General features: G+C 47.0%; 1 protein-coding gene across 5 annotated transcripts in view; it reads left to right on the top strand.

Annotated features, from left to right (window-relative positions):
- The first annotated feature begins 2,323 nt into the window (after positions 1-2,323).
- Positions 2,324-27,441, top strand: part of dbn1 (drebrin 1) — a 37,675-nt gene continuing 12,557 nt past the window's right edge. For all 5 annotated transcript variants that reach the window (XM_029848173.1, XM_029848175.1, XM_011611191.2 and 2 more), the window contains exon 1: positions 2,324-2,476. In XM_029848173.1, coding sequence (XP_029704033.1) covers positions 2,394-2,476 — 83 coding nt within the window. In that variant the 5' untranslated portion in view covers positions 2,324-2,393. The remainder of the gene's footprint in view (positions 2,477-27,441) is intronic.

The following is a 27,441-nucleotide window of genomic DNA, read 5'->3' as shown; positions in this document are numbered from 1 at the left end:
CACAGATTTCAATTGCTTCTCTGTGCATCAATCGGAAGAAAATCTGGAAACATCTGGACCATCAATCTTTGAGTGAACAGCTGTTTGTTCTCTGGATGATGATTGATTTTTTAGCTTTAAACAAAGAAGGAAAATGCAGCTGATCAATAACGGATCAATGGAATTAATGCTGAGGAGGAGCTGGAACAAAGGAGCACAGCCTGGATGGATGGATGGATGGTTGGATGGATGGATGGATGGATGGATGGATGGATGGATGGATGGATGGATGGATGGATGGATGGATGGATCCAGTAACCTCACTGGTTTGCTGGCGTCTCCAGATGGATTTAATCGGCTGATTTCCAGCCGTATTTATTCCTCAGCCTAATCTTGGCCACTCGGCCCGACGGCTAATTTTCTGTGTCAGAAGCTGCGTGAGTTTGCTGCCTCGACGCTGTGGAGCTCCAGCAGAGAAGATTTGTACAGAGAATCACTTTAAACATTTCTGAAGAACCCTCGACGTCAACAATAATTAGCTCCCGTGCACATTAGCATATGTTAGCATATTGTCTGCATTCTAAAAGCAAACTGTGTCACCAGGAAACAGGCGAAGAAATCAGGAAAGCAGAATGTGTTTTATGTCTCGTATTAGCAAGTTTAACTAGTGAATTTTTTAAAAATGGCAGCTGACAAAAACAAACCAAAATGCTGACATAAATTAGCTGCTGTAGCATCTGTGACCTAATGAGGTCGTGGTGAATGAGGTCAGTGCTGCTGCTGTAACCTGTAACTGTGTAGATGATGCAGCGTTCTTAGTAACACGATTCAGTTGATTTGATGGTTTCCGTGGTTACCACTACCGTGACTAGAGTTTGAACCTGTGGGAATGTGCTTTTGAAACAAATGCCGACTGAATCAGAACGGCAGCAGGTTCACCCTGGACCACATCAGGGTTTGTGCCAATTAAGGCCCCCGATGCCCCCCCCCAATATTGTCCCATGGCCCCTGAGAGGGGACGGTATGTGGGCTCTGTGCCAGCCCAGGCTGTGAGAAAAACAGCACCGAGGGTCGGGCTCCACGGCAACCAACTGCCGCCGCTGCCGCGACACAAGGGGGCCTCCCGGTAATGTGGAGGCTCTTCCAGGAAATGGAGAAACGAGGCCGGTTCCCCGTCCGTCCACCACAAGGGACCAACGAGGGAACATCTGAAGGTGGGTGAGGAATTCTTCCACCATTACGTCACAATTATTTAATCATGATTCACTTCATCAGCAGTTTTGAATATTTATTTTTAAACTGTTAACTTATCAATAAAAACTGTCCCAGCATAAGTATAGCCTCTATAGCCCAGTATAGCCAGTCCATTAGGTTCTTTGTCCCAATATAACCAGTCTATTAGCCTACCCATCCCAGTATAACCAGTCTATTAACCTACCCATCCCAGTATAACCAGTACACTACCCTCTCTAGCCCAGTATAGCCAGTCCATTAGGTTCTTTGTCCCAATATAACCAGTCTATTAGCCTACCCATCCCAGTATAACCAGTCTATTAGCCTACCCATCCCAGTATAACCAGTACACTACCCTCTCTAGCCCAGTATAGCCAGTCCATTAGGTTCTTTGTTCCAGTATAACCAGTTGATTAGCCTCTATCCCAGTATAACCAGTCTATTAACCTCTCTGTCCCAGTATAACCAGTTCATTAGGTTCTTTGTCCCAATATAACCAGTCTATTAGCCTGCCCATCCCAATATAACCAGTCTATTAGCCTACCCATCCCAATATAACCAGTCTATTAGCCTACCCTTCCCAATATAACCAGTCTATTAGCCTACCTATCCCAGTATAACCAGTACACTACCCTCTCTAGCGCAGTATAGCCAGTCTCTTAACCTCTCTGTCCCAGTATAACCAGTTCATTAGATTCTTTGTCCCAATATAACCAGTCTATTAGCCTACCCATCCCAGTATAACCAGTACACTACCCTCTCTAGCCCAGTATAGCCAGTCCATTAGGTTCTTTGTCCCAGTATAACCAGTCTATTAGCCTGCCCATCCCAGTATAACCAGTCTATTAGCCTGCCCATCCCAGTATAACCAGTCTATTAGCCTACCCATCCCAGTATAACCAGTTGGGTTCTAGATGGTGTCCCAGCGTGTTTTGACCTTGAAACTTTTTTCTTCTCTATCAGTGACAATTGACCAGATTTGGTTCGGTTCCGGCCCCTCCGGTAGCGGGCCGCCCCACTGGTCCCAGTGGCCCCGGTGCTAGGACCCTGCAGAGCCGCAGCCTCCCTCTTTGTCTGCACCAGTCAGCGCCTCCTGCTGCTGCTCCTCCTCCTCCCGGTTCTGCTCTCTCTCCGCGTCTCTCTCCATCAGCAGCAGTCTGGATGCTGGCAGCGGCGCAAACATGGCTGTGAATCTCGGCAAGAACCGACTGGTCCTGCTCACCGGCTACCAGGACGTCATCGACGAGACCTCGGACACCGACTGGTGAGTCCTCCGCTCCGCTCCGGTCCCCCTTTCACCTCCCCCCTGTCCCCGTCTTCCTGGGCTCCCCTCTGGGGTTGGTTCCTGCGGATGCGGGAACATCTTCATCCCCTCCGTCACCGCTGCGAACTCCAAAAAGTGGCAGCGGATCCGCGCACGGAGGAGCTTATCTGCGGGGCAGAATGCGTGAAGCAGCGGGGTGGGGGAGTGAGCGCGGTTCTGGAGGGGGGTGGGGGGCGGTTTCAGACCGCCTGAACCGAACCGCAGTCAGTGCGACACTGGACGCGAGCGGTCATCGTGGGCCGCTTTGTTTCAGGTTCTTTCGCAGCCACCTGGAACCAATTTCAGGGTTTTATGTAATGCGATGCAGCGGTGTGCTTGCGTGCGCGCGCGTGTGTGCTGGCGTGCGCGAGTGTAAGGCTTCAGCAGAGCTTCATGGGCCTGATCCAGAGATACTGATGAGCCCCCTGCATCCCCAAACCAGAGGGGCGAGGCCGGGGGTGGGTGAGGGTGACTGTGTGTGTGTGTGTGTGTGTGTGTGTGTGTGTGTATGTGCGCGCGTGTGCGTGTCAACCTTTGTGGCCTTTCCTCACATGAAAGTAGGTCAAAAGTGGCAGAAATAGTGGTTGTGGAAGTGAAATTTCATGTTCAGTTCCATATAATCACATGACCTGTTCCAGAGTGTTGCAACAGAAAACACGATCTTTAAAAATCTTGGATTCTTCCCAATTTAATCCCGTTTTTACCAACGCGACTCACACTAGCGCCCCCCAGTGGTCGGGTTACGGTGCACGTTAGCATTCAAAACGGTCGGGTTGTTTTATAAATAAAGGCTGAATCATCATTAGCTGATGTCACGTTATCATGTTAGCTGGGTTCTGTCAAATTGGCAAGCGGCTATAACAAGGAAGAAACTGCGACCAGGACCAGCCTCATACGTTGCCCTGCGTAGCAAGAAACAAATGTTAAAGTTGATTTCAGATTATCAAGGTTTTGTTATCATGGCAACACTTTAGTTGGATTTCATTAGAGACAAATCGGAAGGTTGTTATTTTTGTGGTGTTTGAGAGCAGCATTTAAGAGTTAATGACCCGAGTAAACGTCGTTAGGAATGTTTGACTTTCAGCCCGGCTGCTGTATGAAGTTAATCTGTAACCTGCCGTCCTTGATCGTGGTCGCCCAGCAGTCGCCGCGGTCAAAACTCGGACGCAGGATGTCGTTTATTTTCATATTGGCCAGTAGGGGGCATCAAAAACAAGACGTGATGCTTAATTTGACTTCCAGCTGTTCCTGAGCTTTTCTCTGTCAGGACTTGAAACAGAGCTGATGATCTCTGGCGTTTTTCTTCACCAGCTTATTGATTTCAAACAAGACGGATGAATTATTAAAATGCTGACTTTGTGGAAACCAGCTGAACAATGAATGTATTCTTTTTTTTCATGTTTATGTTTTGAATCAGAGCAGGTCGAGCGCAGCGTTCAGCTCAGATTACGGGTTTTGAGTCTTTTGGGGCCAAATTCTCCGTGGTGACCATCGTAACTAAGTCTTGAACCTGCGCCATCTGTTGGGGGTCATTAGCCTAAACGGGGTCAGATCGCCTTGAATACACAGCAGCTCCACTTTTGATCCGCTTTAGAGTTTTGATGTAATAAGACTGTAAATATTCAAAGTGTCCCTGTGCAACTGAGCACGAACCTTCCAAAATCCTCCTGGGTGGGGGTTACTAAGCTAGGAGATAGATTAACTAAAGAGGTAAATATGATTGACTTAAATATTAAAATATTATATTATTTAACATAAGTGGCATTTGTTAAACCGTTCGAGGTTAGCCGCCAACGTCAATTATGGGAAAACAAAAGGAATGTTGAGATTCTGGGAAGTTTCTGGAGAGAATCCAACATCGGTGTAGAGATAATATATCACAGAATAATAAACATTATTTTAACATTGGAGCAACTTGAGCAAGTTGTTGCGCTTTGGTCCAAAGTTGGGAACAAAAGTACTTTGTTGTCTGAGGGCTAAAATGATGCTTAAACACTGTTTTATGTTTATCACCATAAGTTCTAAGGTTCTAAATAACCAATCAAATCATGCCAGAACCACAAGAATGTCTAGTTTAAATGGATAAAATGGTTTTGCCTCTTGTGTTGCTGCCTTGGGTAACATCGTCTCTACCAACCTGCAAATCTGCCAATGACATCAGTTGTCCCTCTCGTGCCAACAGTCATCCCAAAGGTTAGTGCCGCTCTTTCACCGGAGATTCGGAAGTTTGCCTGTTGTCGTAGCAATGATGGGGTGGAGGGACGAGAGGGTGACGCTGAGGAGGGCCTCGGGGCTGCCCCGGATTTTCACACTTGATGAGATTTGAACAAAGGCAGAGACTTGCAAACACGTCTGACCCCAAACAACACCGCAAAGACCCGGCTCCTGTCCTCAAATTCCATTTGTCTGTCTGTGTGTCCGCCTTGCTGCTGTTTGACGTTAGCGCCGTTGGCGAATAAGGCTAGCTTTGAAAAATGTTATATGTTAAATCAACGTTATCATCGTCCACATGAGGACCTGAGATTGTCCTCGCGGTTGATGGATCAAATATCTGTAGTCAGACCCCCGAAGCACTTTTTTTGGCGTTAGCCGCAGTCGAGGCCTGTTGTTGCTATTCCATGCGACGCCTCGAGCAGCAGGAGAACAACGACTCTGCTTTCAAACCACAACCGCTGGACTCAAGTCAGGGTGACATTGTGAAAAGGGCAGCAGGCGACTCAGGGTCATCAGATATCAACTCGCAGACGTTCAGGAATGCGGAGCGCTCATCAGTCGCTTATTTCCCCGAGGCTGCTGCGGCGCAACCCTTTGACCCGCTCCAGCTGTTAGGGGAAGAAGATGTGAGTGGTGGTGTTTGGGAAGGGGGGGGGGCTCATGAGTCGAAGAATCCTGGAAAAGGTTGATTTGTTCTTCAGGCATTTTTTTTCTTTAATCTTCACGGTCACATTTATCAACGTGATTCCATAAACTGAAAAGGCAGTTCTGGTTCCAGGTAGGGAACGATCCAGCAGAGGGTCTGGCTGTGGTTCGAGTCAGGGTGAGGAAGGAGGAGGATGACGTCATCCTGCAGGTCAAAAAAGAAATGAAAACCAGAGGTTCCTACGGCTTCACTGGGGTACATGTGGGGGGAAACGTGAAGGTGATACTTCCTCAGGAAAATCGCAAAGTCAAATATAACAGCATCGCTGCTATGTTCCCTATTCAGGTGAGAAGGATCCTTGGGAACTGCTGGACGCTGGCTCCTTAAGGACACAAAAGATTCTGGTCAGGAGACAGGATGACCTCCACCCACCTTAGAACCAAATATTGATTCCTTTGTCTTTATCAAAATTCTCCAGGAGCAGATTTTCCCTCCGGACACAAAACCCTAAAAGGACCTAATTTAGAACATTTGGTTTAACTCAGGAGCCCAAAACTGTGAGACAAACCAGACCTGGTAGGAATGCAGTAGATAAGAACCACAGTCTGGTCCACACTGGACCCCCAAGATTGAGTATATCCACGGAGACCTCTGAGAGCTGCAGGGGTCATGACCTTTGGCACCCTGGATCTCGTGAAAAACCATGAAACAAGGCGCTAACTCAAGAACTCACTGTTGGTACATTTCAACACCTTGTTGGCACTCGGGGAACGTGGGAGCCTGTTAACATGCGGAGTCCGTCACACGAGGCAACTTTAAACCTGCCGAGTCAGCGACTGATTTCTTTTTCAGGCCGTCTGTCGAACCATCATCTCGCAGCTGCTGTCAGAGATTTTGAGTTCAGCGGTTCTGTCGTCTGTGTCCTCGGAGCCTTTTTTTCCCCTCCCTGTGAATCATTCGCACTCTCTGCCCTTGTAGCCGCAGCGGAAAGGAAGAGAAGAATAAAAGTGAGAGTAAATCAGCCGCAAAAGAAAAGAAAATCTCCTTTTGGAGTCGTCCTTGGATCAGCTGAGCAGTTTGAGTCTCCATCATTGCGTCTGCATCTGATTGTGTTCCGATCTTTTCTCGAGGCACAAAAACACGTTGCGGCCTGACTGAAAATTAGACGAGCAAGCACTTGAAGCTAATGGAGACACGGTCACACAGACGCCTCACGTGCAACAGCAGGCTGAAATTCCTCCAATTCCAATTCAGCAATTACCCGCTGGGTTGCCCGATGAAGCGTCGTTACAGTCTGATCTAAAATGATACTCCTTTCTTCTGCTCTAAACTGCAAGTGGCTTTTCAGAGGCGCTAACACAGAAGAGGCGCAGGTGATTTAATGACGGTGAAGTGTGTGAAATTTTTTGAGCGATCATCAGGCGATCCACAGCCAAGACCGATGAAAGCTGCTGGCAGAGTTCTGGACCTGATCATTTACAGCTCGCTGCCGAACTGTTCGCCAATGCTCAGTAGGCAGGTGCGCAACCTCTGGAATCCGTCCCCTGTCTCGCTGGTTGAGGTGAAATGCATTGTGGGAGGCTGATAGCCGTCCCATGTCCACACAAGTCACTTCTGGTGCATACTTGGTGGAGCACCTTTGAAACACCTGTGAGTTTGGTAGGTTGGCTACTCCCAACGGTCCTAATGAGGTTCCACAAGGACACAGACGAGCTCTAATCTGATCTCACCTCCTTATTCAAACATTTGTCCAAAAAGGTTCCGGCTGGCAGAATCTGGAACTGCTTGGACCCTGATGGAGTTCTGTCAATTGATGGGAGCGTTGAGACCAGATTCACACTGGAAGTCAATGTGGTTCAGGTTCATCCGACCTGGACTTTAACAAATTTAGTTTAGCGTATTTCTGTCGTACATAAAGATCTTGCTAGCTAGCTGGTCTGATTCTCAGAATATTATTTTCACAATTGCAACATAAAATTCACGTTAGATTATTCTTAATTTATATTTAGTTCAAGTCGTTGTAACATTGGTGGTGAAACAACTCGTGACACAATCCAGTTCAAACTGAATGAAACGTTTTTGTGGATAAACGGGAAGACACGGCGACGCTAATTTAATTGTCCTGCACGTGAGCCCTAACTGTGTCACAGATCAACATCAGTCAAAGGCTGCCGATTTAATTCTCTCAAACGAGGATTTAATTGTTAAGGCCGCTTAGACTTCGGAACGCTGAGTCGACACATCGTTTTAAACAAATAGAGTCCAGGGAAATCAAACCAAACAGTTCGGAAGGATTAAAATCTGAAGTGTGTTTGCGATAATGTGGTGGATTTGTTACGTCTGGAGTGAAGAGAGCAGCAGGACTGCAGACAGGCGCAGGCCTGTGGGGGAAGGGAGGCGGCGATTTAGAGGAAGCTGATGAGGATTTGGGAAGGGATAGAAACTGAAACTAGTCGCTAAAGAGGTCAATGGAGGCGCGTGGAGGTGGGTGGGGGTAAATACCACAGTACCGCTGACAGCCGGCCAAAATCAGACTTAGTGAGTGTGTCTATTGGCCGAAGCGCTTCTAAGTTCCAATTAGGACATTTTGTTCCTGCGTGTTTTGTGTTTTACATGATTTCTGATTCCAGATTTATAGGAATCTTACCGGATCCTGGGCCTGGGATCCCTTTCCTTCCTTTTTTGCTTTGATGTTCATTCGCCGTTCGTTAGCTCGGCTAATGTAGCGCAAACGCAGCATTTTGAAAACACCGGATTGAACGAGCTCAGTTTTCTTTCTGCGGGTGTTAAAATGAGGAGTTTGGTTTTGGAGGCTTTATCGGCCGACTGTGTCTGACAGGCTCATAGTGAAAAGCTGCTGAGACCTTTCACCTCCGGCTGTGAAGATTAGACCTGGGATTTTCTTCGGCAGCTCAAACGTTGCTCCCTGGTTTGGTTTAGCGTCCGGTGAGATTTCGGCGTTTACAGGCTGGAGGACGTCTTTGTGAGTCTGGCTCTCTGGTCTGGCCGCTGCTGGAGGCTTTCAGGGCTCTGAAAGGCATCGGCTCCTCTGGGGCTTCAGAGTGAAGTCTGAGGGATTACAGTAAAGCTGTGCTGTAATATTAACTGTCTACATGGACGGCAGAGATTTTATTTAAACCGCGGTTTCCTCCTCTGCATATGGCTGAAGTAAACCAGACAGAATCCGTTTATTTCTTCTCTTATTATCCAAAATCTCTCTCAGCGCGCCCACAGTGGCCATTTTAGATTTCAGAGTAATCCTCCTCATCGTGCGAGAGTAAGAGATTATTAAATATCTGCCTTCACAATCAGAAGACGGGCAGGCTCCCTGCCACATTTTCCCTTTTCAACCCGAAAAATGATGAGAAACAGGTGCAGAGGAGTGAAAGAGGAGATGTTTCCAGGCCCACAATGACTGTGGGAGGAGTCCTGGAAGCGGCTTCGCTAACGTCCGCCATTAAATGTTGCAACATTTAGTTGGTCAGTTTACGATATAAATGTGAAAACAAAACGCATTTGGGGAGTTGGGAGCATTCCCACTGAGAGCAGACAGGCAGAAACCTGTGGGCAGACCCTGGCTCATGGGCAACTTAGAGGTTTACAGAAACTAAAAAGTTGGTGGTTATTAATAGTTACTCAGGACAGTAAGAGGCTCCTGAAGTACGATGCTTTTTTTGGTAGCCTTGACGATGGCAAAACTTGTGAAGTGGACTTTCGCCTGGGCTTCCTCCCTCCGTTCCCTTCTTTAGACCGAACCGCACAACGTCCAGGAGTCTTTGTCTACGCCATTAATCAGCGTGGAATGTTTGGTGCAGACAGTTTTATTCATCCAGCTACGTAGCCCACAAGCTAAAAGCTCTCCTGAATCTTACGTCGGAGTGTTTGGGTGTGTGTGTGTGTGTGTGTAACAGTGTGTGTGTTTATGTGGAGATGTCTGACCGGGTCCGACCCCCCACCGTGACTCCGCCCAGCTCGGGCCCACATCAGGCTGTTGGAACCTGCACATCAGCTTGTTGAGAACAGGCGACCCCTCCCCACCTTAAAGACCACGATAAATGGTTTTTAATCATCCTCCCAGGGAAACGGGTAAAGTTCCAGCTGCTGGGAGCTGCTAACGGCTCTCAGATGTGCCCACAGGAGGAGGATCCTGAACTAGACCCCCCCCCCTCCTGCACCAAAATGGCTCTGACCAGTTGGGAGGAGGACTTCCCACATCGGCTCAATCATCTGGATGGAGACACAAATCAGTCCAGATGTGGTCTAATGTTGTTGTTTCATGTCCAGACGCACTCAGACGTGTCTGGTAAAAAAAAAAAAGTGTGTCAATCAGCAACTTCCTTTGAATAAATCTGCAAAATCTAAAGTCTAGAGAGACTTTTTTATTACACCAGGAGCAGCAGGAAGGAAACAAAGACTCCAACAAAAGGGAGAATTTCAGCAACGCTCGTCTGCTCTGATGTTTCTCTTGTTTCTCTCAGTTCTGGCTCGAGGTTTGGAATCCAAACTGCTGCCGGTTGTTTTATCAGATGGAGGCCGTGTGCCTCTTTTATCGCCATGAACACGTTGCTTCCTGGAAGATCGGAGCAGTTTTGGCCTGCGGAGATGATCCCCGACTGATTCCTGCAGCCGAGAAGAGAAGTCGGCAGCGTAGAGCCAAACGCAGCGGACCGACGTGATTCTGCCACTCCGATTGTTGTCGTGGGGCTTTTGGAGACGTTGCGTAACAAAAAGGAGATCATTAATCTTTATTTTAGGAGCAGTTGACATTTTCCTGCAGCAGTTTTGCTCAGACCTGTTTTTTACGGCTAATCGTGGGTCCAGGTGAAGCTGTGACGTGTCCATGCGGTCCTTCACCTCCTCCTCCTCTTCATCACTCTGGGACTCATCCTTTTCCTCCCCCATCTGTTTCTTCCTCATCTTCCTCCTCTTGCCTGGTTTGTTTTCCACCAATTAGCCTCATTTTGCCTGATTTCCTTCACACTTAACAGAGAAAAACCTCCTCCTGCTCCCCAAATGAGCTCCTGGATAAATGTGCACCAAAGTGTGTGGGTGCAGCTGCGCAGCGCTGGAGTGCACGGCTCCTCCGTGCACGGCTCCTCCGTCGGATGTTCTGAGGCTCAGGGATTTATGGACGTGATTTATGGAGAGGAGCCAGTTATTCCAGTGTTCCTGACTGGTGCTTTAATGAGCTTAAGAGGCTGTTGATGGAAGGAATTATTGGTCTGTAGGACGACGGCTTTCAGAAATAAACCTTGAAATTGCAGTTGTTGGGATAAACATCTTCAGGTCATCTGAGCATCGGCTATTTTAGGTTGTATCATTAAGTCTTTTTACGTTTTACACCATATTGTCTTCAACCAGGAGAAATTAAAATATGAGCTGCTGATGTTGAGAAGCTGAATTTTTGCCTTGTAATGTGATTGTGGCTCTGACACCAGCTTAGAGTGCAGAATTTTACCTTCTGAAGCCCCTCTGGGCTAATTTTAGCTCTTTGGGGTTATGAAATAATCTGTGATGAAAGCAAAGATGGAAATAAACCATCACTGCTTCTTCAGAGCTAAAAATAAACAGGATGTTCTCTCTCTTCAAGGAAAAAGCTGGAAAATGATCAGTTTTGCATCTGCAGGAGGGGCCAGTTCTCCCGGCTGTGGGGGGGGGGGTCTGAATCCCGGCGTGGAGGTATGAAAGGGGAGCGTGGTGCCCTCCTTTCTCTGCGTGTCCTTCTCGTTTGACTCATGCATATTCATCTCTCTCCTCTTCGTGTGTGGTCAAACTTCAGAATAAATCCCCCCGGACCGAGTCCAGAACGTCTAGAACCTCAAGCAAGACTCTTTTATTTCAGTCCAAAAGCAGGAAAAAGAAAATGTTTCACTCACAAGATTTTGTTTGAAGAGTTTTAGCAAAAAATAGCCCATTTTCTAACAGCGAGCCTCGTTGCCCTGGTTTCCGGTGTTTTGTTAAAATGGGAATTTGGGTGCCAAGAGCAAACGTTAACGAGCTAATTTCGTGGATTGTTGTGTTGGTGTTGGTTCGGTCACTGGCCCCATCGCTGACCCCTGTTTAACCTGAGGCTTAGTGATAACTAGCATATCGCGGCGCAATGCGTTTGGGTGTCCGACGTATCGGCCACTGAAGAAGAAGTCTCGAGGCTGCGACTCCTTTACGCCAACCAAAGTTGCGATTTGATGACGTCTTGCCGGGAGATTGATCGCAAAGAAAAACGCTCAAGGCTGCAATTATGTGTCCATCATCAGTTGCCATGGTAATCCCAACAGAAGAAAAGCCCCCTCCATGACGCTGGGAACCTAGCTTCCATTAACTGTACCCCCCAGGTCAATGCCCAGACAAACACACAGATTCTGATTCAAACTCTCGTTTCCGAGGAAAAGCATCTTTTTTGCTCGTCTGCAGAGCGAAGCACCTGCTGGTTCTGAAGCCCCCCCCCCCCTCCCCCCTCCCCCGACGATGCAAATGTCAGTGTCATAAACTCCCTCTCCGTCCAATCCCATAATCCCCGGCAGGCGCTGGCACACACGCAGCTGAGCACAGCCTGAAAGATCGAACTCGTATAAAGTCAGCAGAGAATCCGCTGACGTTCTGTCTGAACCCCCCCCAAAAACAAAACCGAACCTGTTTAACAGGAGGAAACCTCGAGCAGACCCTCACGTGAGCGGCTGACAGGAAGTTTATATTTGAAATTGTTCTTATTCTTTCGCTCTTTAGAGATAAAACCCTTGGACAGTCTGTCATTAGCTCATGGAGGACGCGAACCCCCGTGTCTGAGGTCAGGATGTGAACCCACGCCCTTCACTTCCAACCATCCAACCTGACATTTTCTCTGCATTCGGCACCACCTCACCCAAGAAGGAGGCGGCGTTTCTCCCACAAAAGTATATGATGGAAGCTCCACGGTGTACACGGGTCATTTCCAGGAGACGGGGGTGGGGGGGGGGGGGGGTCCAGGATCTGACGTGGGGCATGTAAACGCCGGTTTGTTCAGCTAAATGTGCACGATTTAGCCGGCTCGTATGTTTACGCCTGCTTCCTCCAGACAGCTGATCCCTGAGCGTCTGCTGGCCGTCACGTCGGTCTGCCCACTTCCTCTGCTCAGCAACAACGACGAGCCGTAGGACGTGGCTTTGATCTGCCGATCGATCCTTTGATGTTTCTTCCTCGGGCTGTTTGTTCCGTGTCTGCGGCAGAATCAGGTTTTCTGTCTTCTTCTTGGGCCTCAGGTGATTCAAAAACACACCCCGGCGGTCCAGTAACACAGCCTGTTCTGTGTTGTCAAGGAGCCGAGTTGGGGGGGTTGCAAGCCCCCTCCTGAGGCAAGCGGGTGCCCCGGCTGTGTGTTTTTGTGTTTGATGGCTGCAGCCATTGTTTTCAGCCTTTGAAGGCTCGTTCTTTCCTTCCAGATGGATTCAGCTGTCAGCAGGTGCTTCACCTCCAACGGAAACAAAGACAGAATCTGCCTGTTCGTTCTCGCGTTCTGCCGCTAAAGCTGCGGCTAAAGAAACTCATCTGCACGATGTGACACCTCAGTATTCCCCCTCCAAGGCGAAAGAATCCTTCCAAATCCTCCAGGATCACCTTGTGAAGCCCAGACTGGCCCTTAAACGCACCTCTGATGACCCAGTATGACCTCAGAGGCAAGGCCCCACCATTAATCAGGAAACCAGTTTCCTGCCAGTGTTCCCAGCACCTGCTGTGGTTTTAGTCCTTCGTTTCCAGTCAGACTCATCCATAACTGTTTCCCCGTTGGGGCACAGCCGCGGTGAAAGTACGGTGGGTGTCGGTCGTCGCCAGGAGCAAAAAAAAAACCTTTTTACGAGGAAAAGAACTGAGGAAACGTGGAGTTTTTGTTATCCAGAGAGCAGAAAGCGTTGCTTAGCAACGCTGAGGTAAACAGCAGATAACAGGAGGTGCCTGATCAGTGCGAACACTTGGTGATAGCGAGTTTGCACCTGCTTTTGTGCTGAAAACTAATCTTTAATCTAATCTTTTACTAATCTTTTCCTTTAACCAATCTGGTCCGGACAGTTTTTTTACCTTTCTGACAACAGTGATGGTTGAATAATCCTCGTCGTTGACCCCCCTCATGAGGGTCCCCTGCTGAGTCGAGATGCGTCCTGTCACCCAAATCCCTCTCCAGTCGTTTCTCATTCCGGAGGCTAATCAAGTCACGCTGCTACTGTTCTGATACGCATGTAAATGCGTTTAGGGAAATCTCCACAACGTTAGCGACAAGCTAACCCTTGTCCTCCTACACCCCAGCAGGAAGCTTGACGATTTAACTGAGATAAAGGTGATAAATTCAGACATTTGTTCCGGCTTCAGGTGTCTCTGGGAGCTCTGAGCTGTGTTCCAGCAACAGTTTCTCCCAGAATGCTTTTAGTAAAATGAAAATGCTATTAAATGTTTTCCAATGTGACCTCAGGAGGTGAAACTAAAGACAAGAAATAATAAACAGGGGTTTAGCTGAGCGAACAGGGTGATGGTAGTCTGGCCTGCAGGCTGATGAGTGTAAGCACATTTGCTTTATTGGAGTGTGTGTGTGTGTGTGTGTGTGTGTGTGTGTGTGTGTGTGTGTGTGAGGGGAGAGTTGTAGCTTATGTGCAGCCCACAGGGGCATTGTGGGTAGTTCCCTGACAGTCTCTGCCTGGATTTTCCTCCATCTTGGCTGATTGAAAGCGTTTTGATGCCTCGTCTGTAGACTGAAAATCGTGTTATCGGCTCTAAACTGCAATAAAGCAAACGTCCCTCTAGAAACATCACAAGCTGAACGTTGCCCGATAACACCAATATTCCAGTTGTTGCTTTTCTTTCCTCTTGTAAAACCTCTGATATTTGCGCCCCCTCACCTTCCTCTACTCTTCCTGCAGCTACTCTCAGCCGGTGCTCTCTATTTTCCGACTGTTTTGTGCCTGACGCTCGACGCCTCGCAGCTATTTGAGGGCGATGGTGACCCGAGGTTCTCGGCTTCACTACAGAAGCCTCGTCCAAACCCAAATTAGCCAAAGTTCTTTGTGTTCCTGTTTCTGGGTTATCAGGAGCAGTGTTGCGTGTTGGTTCTGCTCGTTCCGCCGACTGTTTGATGCATTTACAACGTTCGCTTTGAAGAGGGCGTAGAGACAGAAAGCGAGACCAGTGGCCTTTCATCCTTTCACGCATCCTTCTGACCATCTGGCTGCTGGTGGGCTACAGCTAACGCCACCACCTCGCTCTCCTTGTGCACAACATCACGCCGCCACAAACACACTTTGTTCTATCTTAAGGTTACGCATAGATGGAAGCATCTCAGATTAGCTAAGGATGTGAAGTCACAAAGTTTCTACGAAAAAATGGTGCAAAAATCAAGACGCAGCGGTTTGGATACATGCTAACACGTTAGCCTCCTCAAGAGGCAGTCTGGTGTAATCTACATATCTAGAACTATGAAATATCAGCACCCTTCATTTGTGAGCGGAAAGAAAGATCTTTAAAGTACAGTTTTATCCCCGAGTCAACGGAGAGGGATTATTTCAGTCGCTTATTTCCAGTTTTGGCAGAGCTGAGCGGAGGCAAAAAGTCTATTATGTAAAATGTGAATCTCAGTGTGAACTCTGGTTCGTGCCAGATTTACACACACACGCACACACACACACACACACGCGCACACGCACACACACACACACACACACACACTGTTTTTATTTTAATTTTATCTTTGTGGGGACATAAACCATTCCCCCTCTTCCTAGCCTAGCCAAGCCTAAACCCAACTCTAACCCGACCCTGAAGTGGAAAAGTAGTATTTTAATAACAAACAGTAATGCTGCCAGGCTACGCTTGCAAGTGATGGCTAATGCTTTATCATTATTATTGTTAATTTTGGGGCCAACAAAGCAGTCAGACTCAACATTAACTCGACAGACTCAACATTAAATGAGAAATGCGGCTAAAGTAGCACATTGCTAGTCGTGATGCTAACTGCTCAAGCTGAGCCCACATTATCCTCCACTGTCCTTGATAATTATTATTAGAATATAGCACAGAATTTTAGCACAGAATTTTACACTTATAATTTAACACAAGCATTCTTTTCCTACATTAATATGAGCCTTTTTTTCATTACTGCGGCACATTTTCCTCTTTTCCAGATCTGCAACAGCCTCTCTAAAAAGCCCACATGCGCTGTATATTTTCCACTCCACTTATTTCTACTTCTCACTCCCACATGTCCACTCAGATGTCCTGGGAACAGCGGCAGTCGACTGCAGCTCCGCTGGGTTCCGATCATGTGGACGGCTGCTTTCTGTCCTCTCTAAAGACGGAACCTTATTAAAACGCCAGACAGGACGGAGTTTGTGAAACGGCTCACGTATAAATGTCGATAAATAATAGAGAACGTGAAAGAAGGACAGCAGCGTCCCTGACAGAAAAGAGCCTAAAGATATCCCGCGCTAGCTAAAAATACCCCAGCGGGATAATACCTGTAATCGAAAGTGGAAGTGGGGGATCAGACTGGGGCAGGGGGGCAGATCTGAGATCCACATCAGGGGACTAATATGCAACCAGCGTAACAATGCTAACATTAGCCACACTAGCAGACACCCTGAAGATGAGGACTCAGGGTTCTGGTCTCTGGCGTTCCTCTTACTGAAGCGGGGGTGCGTTGGTGACACTGGCGTGGTTCCAACAAACAGGAGGAGATAAATCTGTCCACACCGGTCGGGTGCGACAGCCAGGCAGGTAAACAGTGAATCAGGCTGCCACGCTCGGCTCTATTTCTATCCTTCTGAGAGACAAAGGTGCTAACCTTAGTCTCCCGAGCTTCACGCCAGCATCGTACATGTGAGGAGGCGGGGTTTATATACTGCAGCTTAAACAGATCATCAAAATAAGGTGGGGCGGACAGACAGGAAGTGAGACACACATAGCTTGCGGGAACTGAGGACACCTGGTGGACAAGTTGGGAGTAGCAGTTAGCGCTAAAGCAGAGAGTTCTTTAATTTGTGAACATCACATTTCATGCGTTAAAAGGCGATTGGTGGTGACATTTAAATGGAATATCATGTCACATTTGAAGCCAGTCTGTGTTTTCTAACCCATTAGCCATGTCAGCTAACATTAGCATTTGCCGACAAGACAAACCAAGACAGCACGATAGTGGAAGCTTAATTGCTCCTGAAATATCAACGCACATCGTAAACACAATTGTTAATTGCGAGCCTGAAAGGAAAAGACTGTAATCAGTCTCAACAGCGAGGCTGAAACATGGCGGTTTTATTACATTACAGTCAGCTGACTGGTCCTGCTTTACCACAGTCTTAATAAAGGTCCTCCGAATGTGCACTGATATTTAGATTCTATATTTATGGTTATGGTCTCATAGAAAACTATCCCTCCACAGAGCTGGTTGACATAGCTAGCTAGAATGTGAATAATGCTGTTAGAATCTGTAGCTGATGTGAAATAATCTAATGTTCTGCCCTAAAATAAGAACTGTCATTTGACCAGAATAATCTGAACATGTGAAGATAAATTTATATCCAGCCTGGGCTCTAACCGGATGAGTATGAAGCAGAAACTTTGCCTCTTTCCTTCTGGAACACTTCTTTCCGTTCCCTCAAACAACCACGCTGAGATGATTTCAACCACATGTTGGCGTTCGAGCTTCAAAGCCTCTTCAGGTCTGAGAGATCTCGGAGGTCTGCAGAGCTGCAATCGAGCAACAGCGGAGAGGTCACGCTAGCGTGCAGAGCTAACACGACAGCTTTGAACTTTTGCTTTAACCCGATCTGAACGATTACAGTTCAGAAAAGAGGAATGGCATTAGGAACCCTCCGAGGTTTGCTCGCCTCATCCGTCCATCAAGCTGTAAACCAGTTCCATACTGGATCTTCTGACTTTAAACTAGTGCTCATTTGTTGCATTTGTTGGTTCTGAACAGTCGGGTTGTTTTTGACTCCCTGTAGTTGTGACCATAGCTCCTCAGATATGCTAGCTAAGCTAACAACCAGCTATTGGGATCCTCGTGCGGTTCATACCACCTCCTGTGCCCATTATGTTACAACAAAAGGCAGATTAAAGCCCAATAGGGGGAAGTAAAGATGAGGAACACGCCGTCCGTCCCCCTTCAACGTCAACAGTAACGAACAGGAAGAAAACAAACCGGATCAGGCCCAGTGTCCAGTGTCGGAGCGGTGCAAGGCCATCTGTTGGTGGGAAAACAGCATGTTGGGACCCCATGTGGCATCCTGGCACCGAGCAGAACCACACGGTCTGAAAATAACCTACTGGGAGGAAAGATTCCTCTTTTCTTATCTGATGTTAAGGAACCGGAAAAATGTAAAAATCCAGTCGCTGGGTTTAGCTTTTATGGAAATCTAATCCCCGTGTTGACTGGAGATGAAATTAGCCCTTCGCCAGCTCCTCCTTCCACCGGCGACGTCCCAGAAGGCAGCGCTGCCTCAGTCTTTGTTCCTCATCTGACTTTTCTGGTCACCGACGCTCTCCGCTGAGCTACTGAAGTCTGTCCTGCTTTGGGAACAGCCGGGAGTTTCCTTCGCGCAGAACAGATGAATTATTCCTTCCTCCGCACGTTAGCATCATCTGCGATGCTAACGGCTGAGTCCGTCCTGTGAAAAATAGGAGTAAAAAAAAAAGTGTTTCCGTCTGAAAACGATCAGCCTGTTCGTATGACGGCTGTTGGCGCCCAGCTTGGCCATATTGGCGTGTTCGGTTCTCATAAGGCAGCTCAGACAAGTGAAACGTCTGTAAATTAATGCGGACTAGCGTGTCTTTGAAATAGAGCGCACATGTCCTCGTTATTTCTGACATATTTTTACTATTAGGGTTTTAATTTGATATATTCTCCTCCTGATATAAGGTGTTTCTTCTATGATCCGCAAATGCTGACATGAAAACAGATTATTACAAAGATTATTTTAGCCATGTGAGTAGCGCTCAGTTCGTGACTCTTCTCTCCTCCATCCTCCGGATGATTTAAAAGAACATTTTAAGGGCATTTAGAGCTGAAACAGGTGAACGCCGCCCGGCTCTCAGTCCCTTAATGTGGAGGAATGAAGAGAACAAAGGCTGATTAACAGCAGACATTGTAATCTGTGAGCAGGTCCTCCCACTCAGCAGCCCCTCTCATGCTAAATTAGTGGCCCACGTTTGCTCTGGGAGACGGCGCAGCTTATTACCACATTTCCTAGAGGACCGTGTCCGCGCTGCTGCTGTGTTTTCAAGTGCACAATCATTCCTGTTGGCTGCACGACAAATGGAAGCCGGGCGAAACCAGCGGCGAAGCAGTCGCACTCGCGACGGTTGTGGCATTTTGTTTCAGCTCCAAAATTGTAAATTGAATCTTCAGTTTAGCTGTCTTCTCTGTCAAAACAAAGCATCAAAGAAACAACAAAAACAACAAAAAACGTTTACGTGAACATCGTAGAGCCACGCTTTTAAAAGGCTTTGTTCTTTCTCTGCTCTTCCATGTTGGGATCTCGTCCTATCGGGCACGAAATCCACTGAAGTTGCAGAAAATCGGGGGCTGAAACAGTTGAGACGTTGAGTTTAGGCGGGGCTGCGTTGATCCAACAGCCCTGACAGCTGAAGATTAAATCAGCTCGCTCCACTGTCCTCTGAATTCCAGGGGAAGTTTAGGGTGTGGCTTTGGAAACATCTGAAGAGATGATATGATTATTTAAAAAAAGCCCCCAAAAAAGGTTAGCTTGGTTTTAAGGAGAGAATTTTGTCTTAGAAAAGCCTGTAAAAAAGGAGAAAACTGTGAAAAACCTGCTGAGGTTTTAACGGCTGGACGCCATCGAAGGCACATTTAACAGCAGCTCCCAGCTGCACATCTGTCCCACCTCTGCTTTCCTGCCTTCTGCTGTGTTCTCTTGTCCCCAGCGTTTAACTGCGTTAAAAGGTGGGCCCGTATCGACAAGTCGATCGATAACCAGCACTCAGCAGAGGGACGCGTGAAATGTCATCGCTGCTTTGATATACGTGGATTCAGAACCTGGAGAGTCAGCGGAAACATCCAGAAAGCTTGTGGGAGGGGGTTTTAGACCAGAACGTTCACTCAAAGCTAGGCGGAAGGGTTCCGGCATCCCTCAGGGACCGATCTCAGATCCGTGTTTATTCCTGTTTTATAGCTGAGATTAGTCAGATACGTGATATTTCTGCTGCAGATCCAGTCGTCGATCCAAAGGCTTCAAAGAGTTTACGTGTAACAGAACACACGACGTACAACAAAGTCATGAGACCAGTCATGAGACACAGTAACACTAAATAAGCTTTTTTCCCATAATTCTAACAGAACCCTTCACCTGACATAAGACACAAAATAGGACTTTTTATTCATGTCGGGGGTTCGGTCCTTTTCCAGCCTTCTGTTCCAGATAAATCTCCGTCACTCCGAGCGGAGCATAAATATGTTTATTCACGTGTTCTAATTCGGCCTTTCTGCTTTGGCGTGTGAACAAATGTGGTTACACGCCATTTGACCTACTTCACGTTCGGCACCGCCACGATTCTGTCATGTGTGGGTCACTGCAGCGCGTCACCGCACGTCCGAACGTTCTCACCGGGAAACCAGGCGCAGGATCTTTACGTGCGGCCAGTTTGTTCCTCAACCTCCAGTACGATTTGGTGACACAGCGCAGCCGAAACGGACGGAGCCCCGGGTGTCGTGTCGCCGCTGCAGCTGAACGGAGCTCCAAAAAATGGGCTTGTACTCAATTGCCAATAGTGCAGTTTAAATGGATTTTTGGCTAAAGGGGCTAAAGAGAGGAGGTGGGGGTGGGGTACAGGAAGGAAAAGAGTGTGTGTGTGTGTGTGTTTGTGTGTGTGTGTGTGTGTGTGTGTAAATGAAAAGAGTCAGGATGAAAGGAGAAAAGGATCCTCTGGCTGATAGCCCACAACAACCAACCATCAGAGCCCGTTCGATCAGAGCTCCATAGGGTGTGTGTGTGTGTGTGGGTGTGTGTGGGTGTGTGTGTTCGTGCACGTCGCCAGCCTCTCATTGAGTCTCCTCCAGCAGCTGAACGAGCGACGGGTAAATCTAAAAAGCGTCCCTCAAATTGAAAATCGAACAGGTCGTTAAGAGAGGTAACAGATTCCAAGTACTCTGATTACTTTTTAGTGATCCGCTTTATGGAAGAGATCCGTATTTCACCATTTTTGGAGATTAGAGATCAGAGAACAGAGCTGAATTATCAATATGACTGTAGGCTGCAGTTAGCAGTAAAGGCTAAACTGTAAATGTCGTTCTGGTGGTTCAGGAAATCCTCACATAGATTTATATTAAGATGTTTGATTGACAGCTCCTTGATTAGGTGTTTAGATAATTGGCAGATTAGCGGGGTCACAGTCTAATAATATCAATAGCAACAGTTGCTACGTTGTAATTATGTTGGACATAATTAGGCCCAATAGACCACAATTAATATGTAAAGGGAAAAAAAGGCCATTTTCCAATGGGAATGTTTGATGTTTAGACCCGGAAAACTGGTCAGGATGATTGTGGATGTGCGGCGGCGCTGCGGGTCGGTGTCCAGCATCGGGACCACAGGAATCCTGAGTCATGTTTTCATTTGGGGGGTAACAGAAAAAAGCGGCGGCGGAGCTTACAGGAACCGAGGCGAACGCCTCCTTTCTATTGCTCATTCCTCCACTGGGAGCGGTTCTGTCCCGGTTCTATGGCTCAGCTCCGCCCCCCCCCCACCCCTGCCCCCCTCCAAAGACTCTCTGTCCTCCCTCGTTTACACCCGTTTGCTGCTGACATGGCGACGGCCCGGCGGCGTCCCGCCACTCAATGCTGCCTTCTGATTGGTGCAGAGGAGACAGCGGCTCTGCGGCTACAGGAAGACCATTGTAGCCTGAGCAGCGCACAAAGAAGCAGCTGTCCAGATAGGACATGCACGCGCACGTGCACGCAGCTGCTTCCAAGGCTTTAATCGAGCTATAATCGAATCGTCCGACTTAAATCTCAGACTGGACAGTTTGGGCCCGTTTCTGGACCAACGAAGCGAAACTGTGGCCGGAGCAGCTTTGGCTCCCGACCAAACGGTGGACCAACGAGACGTCACAGCCAGACAGCACGTCAGCTGTGGTGCTGCTGAGTCAACCGGACCTCTGGATTCCAGGACTCACAGTCTGATCCAGCACACTTGCCACCGGAGATCAGGGCCAGAGGAGGCCTGGTGATGTGTGACGTGTCCTGAGGGCCCAGCTCTGGTTCTGCTGACCCGGCCGTGCCTGTTTTGAATCCAGCGTCCTCCTGAGCTCTTTGTCTGGTTGCGTAACCGCGGCAGCCGATGACTTTGAGGACGAAGAATGCTCTTATGTATGCAGGAGAGATAAACATTTATTCAGATCTGGACCTTCCCCTCGCAGCTCGTGTTAGGAGGTAACACTGTTGACATTTTCTAAAGGACACTGGCTCTTTGCAGATGTTTCTGCTGCGTAAACAGACCTCAGATGTTCTTCTGATTAGATTCTGAGTCGTTCTGACTGATTAATGGATTTCTTTTTTTTTGGTCTCGAGCTGATTGTGGCGTGCATGACCAATCAAAACGCACACATCTGCAGCTCTGCGGCTAACTCGCATACCAGGAAGTCCATCGAGTCGTTTTTCTCATCTTCTTTGTAGTTGTTTTGAGTTCTTTATGAAGATTAAATCTTTATTTAAAGCTCTTTTGTGCACCAGACATGGTTTCACAGACACTGCAGACCCCGTTGGGTCAGAGAACCAGACAAATTCTGCTAGATTACCTGAGTACGGGAGGCTTAGAGACCCCTTCCAACCCTCCAGAGCAGTTTGCAGACTCATGATGGTTGTGTTGGGGGCAGATCGGGTACTTTTCCAAACTGAACTTGATGGGAACGTCAGTTAACAGCGCTGCCAGCAGCATCTTAGCCTGCAGTGCTAATGGTAACCGCTAACTACCGTTGACAGAACCTCAGTCAGAGTTCCTGCTGGACCGATAACCGACTCTGACCGTGATGGATTCTTCTGTGAGTAATTTAGAGAGGTGAGGGAGATAACTGAGAGTCCAGCTGCCTTATGTGTTTGGTCTGGATGGAGCCGGCGCTGGATCGTCTCCCCTGAGGTGGACTAAGTTGAGTTTAGCATAGCGCAGCAACAGGAAGACTTGGTGGGTCTCAGAATCCTCTGGAACGACCTGAAGTTGAGTTGTGAGCTCCAAACAGTGGAATTTTTTTTTATTAAAGACTTGAAAATGTAACTGTGCAGGGGGGAGCTTTTCTGAAGAGTCGGGTTTCATTAGCAGAAGTTGGCAGAAATCCTCTGGACACATAAATCCTCTGGGCAGTGAGGATCTCCCCACCTCCACGTCTGGTGCATCCATCATTCTCCGATAAACAAGAGGAGCAGCTCAACAATAGGAGGACCAACCTGAAATGTTTCCCTGTCATTACAGCAGATGTTTTATCTGGTGGTGATTATTCTCACTCATCCTCACACTCGTCTATATAAGATGAAAGTAATTCTCTGGGAAGAACCGGCCATAAATCCTTCTCCAGTGTTCTTGTTTCCCTGGTTGTAAACCGGAATCACATCATAAATGCTTGAATATTCCAGCCTGAGGCCCAGAGAGAAATGAAACCTCCTGTTTTGGGACCAAAGCTAATTTCCTTTTTTTAATAATGTGTTACTTTGTTTGCAGCTCAAATCCAACTTCTCCATTTTGTTTCATTTGTGCTGGTTTCATTTCAGTTTTTGGACCTTGCAGATGTTTTAGCCCCCGTCAGCCTGAAGTCTTTTACATCGGGGCCACAGCGGCATCCTGCTGAAGCCTTTAGCTGATGCTAACCGGTAGCTGGTGGTTGAACCAGGGGTAAAGGAAACCTCCTCAAATACTGAACCATCTTTTATATGAGAAACTGTGGGAGGATTGGATGGGGATTGGATAAGTTAAAGTCATATTTTTTGCAACAAAAGGTTAAAAATACAGCATTAAATCATGAAAAGTGTTTCTCACAAGATTTCATGCTAAAATCATTTCATCATGTGAAATGTCACTCCACTGTTTGGAAGCCAGGAAATTCTATTTTTTGTTGCTCTTTTCATTGTCCAACTGTGCTGTTTGAGAGCTTCTCAAGCTTTTAGTTTTCTTTCTGTCAATGGTAGAGAGCTGGAATTACCGCCAGAAGCGCTGGTCCAGGAAGTATTCCTCTGTGGGGGGATGAAAATCAATGGTAACTCATCCTTTTCCCACTTTCAACACTCCAAATAAGCCAGTGCCAGACGTGGAGACAGGCAGACGAGGGCGGCGAACCGGCTGCTTCGCTCACCAAATTCTCCAGTGTTGATGGAAAAAGTTTCCTTGGAAATTTTGCCGTCTCAGGATTTTAACGGTTTGGCAAAACGGCTTCGCCGCCCATCTGGTGGATCCATTATTAGCCAGCAAATAGGATGTTGGAAGGGTTTAATAGTGGGAAATGCCCGTCGCTTTGATTACACTCATATTTCATGTTTAGAGTCTTCTGCTGTGGAAGAAAAAACAGTTTTCTCTCTCTTGTGCCGTCTGATTTATGCTAGCAATTGACTAGATATACAGTATATTCAACCTAAACACAAAGACAATAGCACTGTATGCCGATGATGTCATGTTTTGGATGGAAGGACTGTTTATTCAGTTTGGAAGCTGGGTTGGATCACATCTGGATTCAACATTCGACTAAGCCCTTTCGTTTTAAACACCCCCTGTTTTTGTGTCAGAGGAACGCTGCTGTGTCAGGCGGCTAATGTTGCTTCTACTGGATACATAGATAGCCCCATATACGTCTAAAAACTCCAATACGAGTGTTTTTTAGGCTTCCAGAGTCTGGATGTACACAAATATTTGAATTTTAATGTTTGCTTTTCAAATGAATGTAATACTTTTAATGGTCAAGGCATTGTTAACAGCTAACGGGGGTTCTTCAGTACCTCACTGTCACCACAAGGGGGAAATGAACACGCTGCAGAATAAAATGCTGATTCACGGTAAATTTTTGTGGAGACACCCTGAAATCTTTTGTCATAGAATAGGAAACATTTTCAAACTGATTAGATTTCAAACATTGGGATTTGTTATCAATAAAATGTTAATTTTCCCCGTGATTTTAGGAGATAAACCCTCACAGTCAAACCAAGGAAACACACACACAATCTGTAGCTACACAAGACTTCCTGCCTTCATTATAAATTAATGTTTATAATGTTTATGCTGACTTTCGATACCGCTCATCATCCTGGTGGTCTAAGACTGACAACACACTCCTCCGTTTCCTCTCCTTTCACTCTTTTTTCACAGCTTCTTTCTTGCCCCTCGAGTCTTTTGCTTCCTACCAGGACTTACATGGCTGTTAACTTTTAGAGCCAAGGGGGAAAATGGATTTGTGAGGTTTAAATCGGACAAAGAGAATCTCTGTTCCCCAACTGTTTTATTTCACACATACACACACACACACACACTTTTGTAAAAAGACAGGGGATTTGACTCAGGGGATTTGAAAAGGTCCTTGAGAAGGTCCTTGAATCTTGACCCCCCCTTTGTTTCTATGTCATTGATTAAAGTGATCAATTTTCTGCATCAGCAATGTTTATACAGTTTTCTGCTAGTTGTCTCAAAAAGCCTCCATTTCTAAGCCAGTGTTTGTCCCATCACATGGAAGCATTTAGTTTTTCAGACAGATGCATGATGGGATTACCTCATGACATCCCTCAGCTCACACCTCCCTCTAATTCGCTTTGCTGACTCGGCTCGTTTACTCTGGTGTTGACATCAGCTCGCAGAGCTTTCCTGCTCTCCTCCTGACATGTCCAGCAGGACACCAGTGGTGGCTGGAGCTCTGATGGGATTTGAACCTGTAACCCTCAGTACACATCTGCTCGTGTCAGGTCGTCGTGGCGCCTGCTGCGTCCTCTTAGCTCCTGAATGTTGGACTGCATTAATGAGCACCGAGAGTCTCTCTGAACGTCTGTATCACAAAAATCTGGTTCAGCCTGAATTTTGGTTCATCAAATTACCAAAATGGCATCTGCAGGTTGTTCTGACTCAGTGGGTTGATGGGAGGACGCATTAAACCGGGAAACATCCAAAACAATCCCAGAGATCAGGACTGAATCCAGAGCAGCACCACAGAACGTGTTACCGTTCCTGATGTAACGCATAAATGTGGCATCAAATCACCAATAAAACCTGAATTAATCACAAGAATTAACTTTTAATAGTAAAGTGTGTGCGTGCGTGTGTGTGTGCGCGCGCAGCCCCGAGGGTCATGAGCAGAGATGATGATGGTGATGGGGATGCTGCCTGGTTGCCGTGGTGACAGCAGCTGCAGGATGTATCCAGTTTCCTTTCGTCTTATTTTGTGGCGCCGCTGCTTAACTGGAGGAATCGACGGGACAAGTGGCGTGCGATCGCCTGCCCCACCCCCCGGCTAACCTAATGAATCGGGCTCTGATTAGTGTGGTCGCTGCTCTTCATCCTTCAGAGCTTCTGTACATCCCAGCTACAGTAAAGCTAGCATCCAGCTAACACATCTGAAGCACTCCAGCTAAACAACAGGAGCCTGAAAATGGTCGTTCAGGTCTGTCTCAGTTTCTAGGTCACGAGGGCTTTATATGAATAATAAACAGCTGTCTGATTTAAAGAGAATTATTTATAGACCCTCAGAGTGAGCGAGCCCCACGCTTGCTCTCCTTTATCGCTCTCTCCATCTTAAACGCTTCCTCTTGTTCTTCATTGCTCCATCGTTCCTCATGTTCGCTATCACCTCCCTCATGTTTGGTCGAGTCAGGCTGAGGCGGCGCTCCTCAGTGAAAATGGTTGAATTAGGTCCACAGGTTTAATGTTCTGAAGCTGAAGGTGCTGAACAGAGCTTTCACATCTCATCTGAACCGTTGGAACCTCACTGGGAAATGTGGGCGGGACGGCGGGAGAACACGCCATCACGCCACACGTGGAGCTTTTGACTGTGATTTCAATGGCGACGTTGCCCAAAAGATTGCTGACTCATGAGCTGCTCAGCTTTGACAAGGTTCATGCAGTAAAGATAGGAGTGTTTAAATTTTTAACCACTGCAGTGCATTCTGGTCCATGAAAGTTCAAGGGAGAGAGAGAGAGACAGAGAGGGAGAGAGAAGCAGACAGGTTGGAGGGATGAGAGATGAGGTCAGCAGAAAGTCAGACAGAGAGCAGACATAAAGCTCCTGGCTACACCAGTGTGAGGTGAGCCTTGCTGGTAATTACACACAGACACACACACACTTGTTTTTCTAGCTTTCCGAGGACATTCATAGAAATAGTACATTCCCCAGACCAGGACTCTGACCATTACCATCACGTATAGATGCTGAACCCTGAGCCTGACCCTAACATAAATACTACTTTAACCTGAACCTTACCTGCCCGCTGTAGCCGTTGCTAGGTTACAGGCGGCCATGATGGAGCCGTATAACAGCACTAAGAAAAAAGATCAATATCAAGATATATATATATTAGTCATGAAATGTGAAAAACATGAGGTTTTTCTTAGTAAAGAAATCTATAAATAAACAACCAGTTTGATAATTGAAGTAAATATTTAAGAGTCAAAATCATAATAAAATATTATAGCATTAAAACATTGTTGACTCAGGAATAGTAGTTGTGATAACTAGCTTTAATTAGCAACAGTCTAAGTGTTGCTATTCAGATGTGTTTTCAGCAACGTTTTGTGGTGTGTGTATCAGGGAGTAGGAAGCACACAATTTATATTTGGGAAGAAATAGTTTTCTAAAGCGGCCGTAGAATTGACTTTGTTGGTTGATTGTGTGTTTTGTCCAAGGCTCACCCATAATTAATTAAGCCCTCCATTAACACTTATGAATCATGTATTACAAAGTCCTCGGCCTCAGAGGACTCTCTAAGTCAGATCTTGTGTTCAAGCAGGATTCTGCGTGTCATTGTATCCATTATTTATGAGATATTTGTCTCTTTAGCTCAGTTTTCCAGGAATACCTGCCAGCTCTGAGGCCACCTTCTTGACTCTTTAGACTCTTTGAATTGGCTTTTAAAACTTTGCTT

This window comes from Takifugu rubripes, chromosome 15 (genome assembly GCF_901000725.2).
Source record: "Takifugu rubripes chromosome 15, fTakRub1.2, whole genome shotgun sequence".
Lineage (NCBI taxonomy): Eukaryota > Metazoa > Chordata > Actinopteri > Tetraodontiformes > Tetraodontidae > Takifugu > Takifugu rubripes.
The sequence above is the reverse complement of the archived record's forward strand: the minus strand, read 5'-3'. Positions and strand labels throughout refer to the sequence as shown.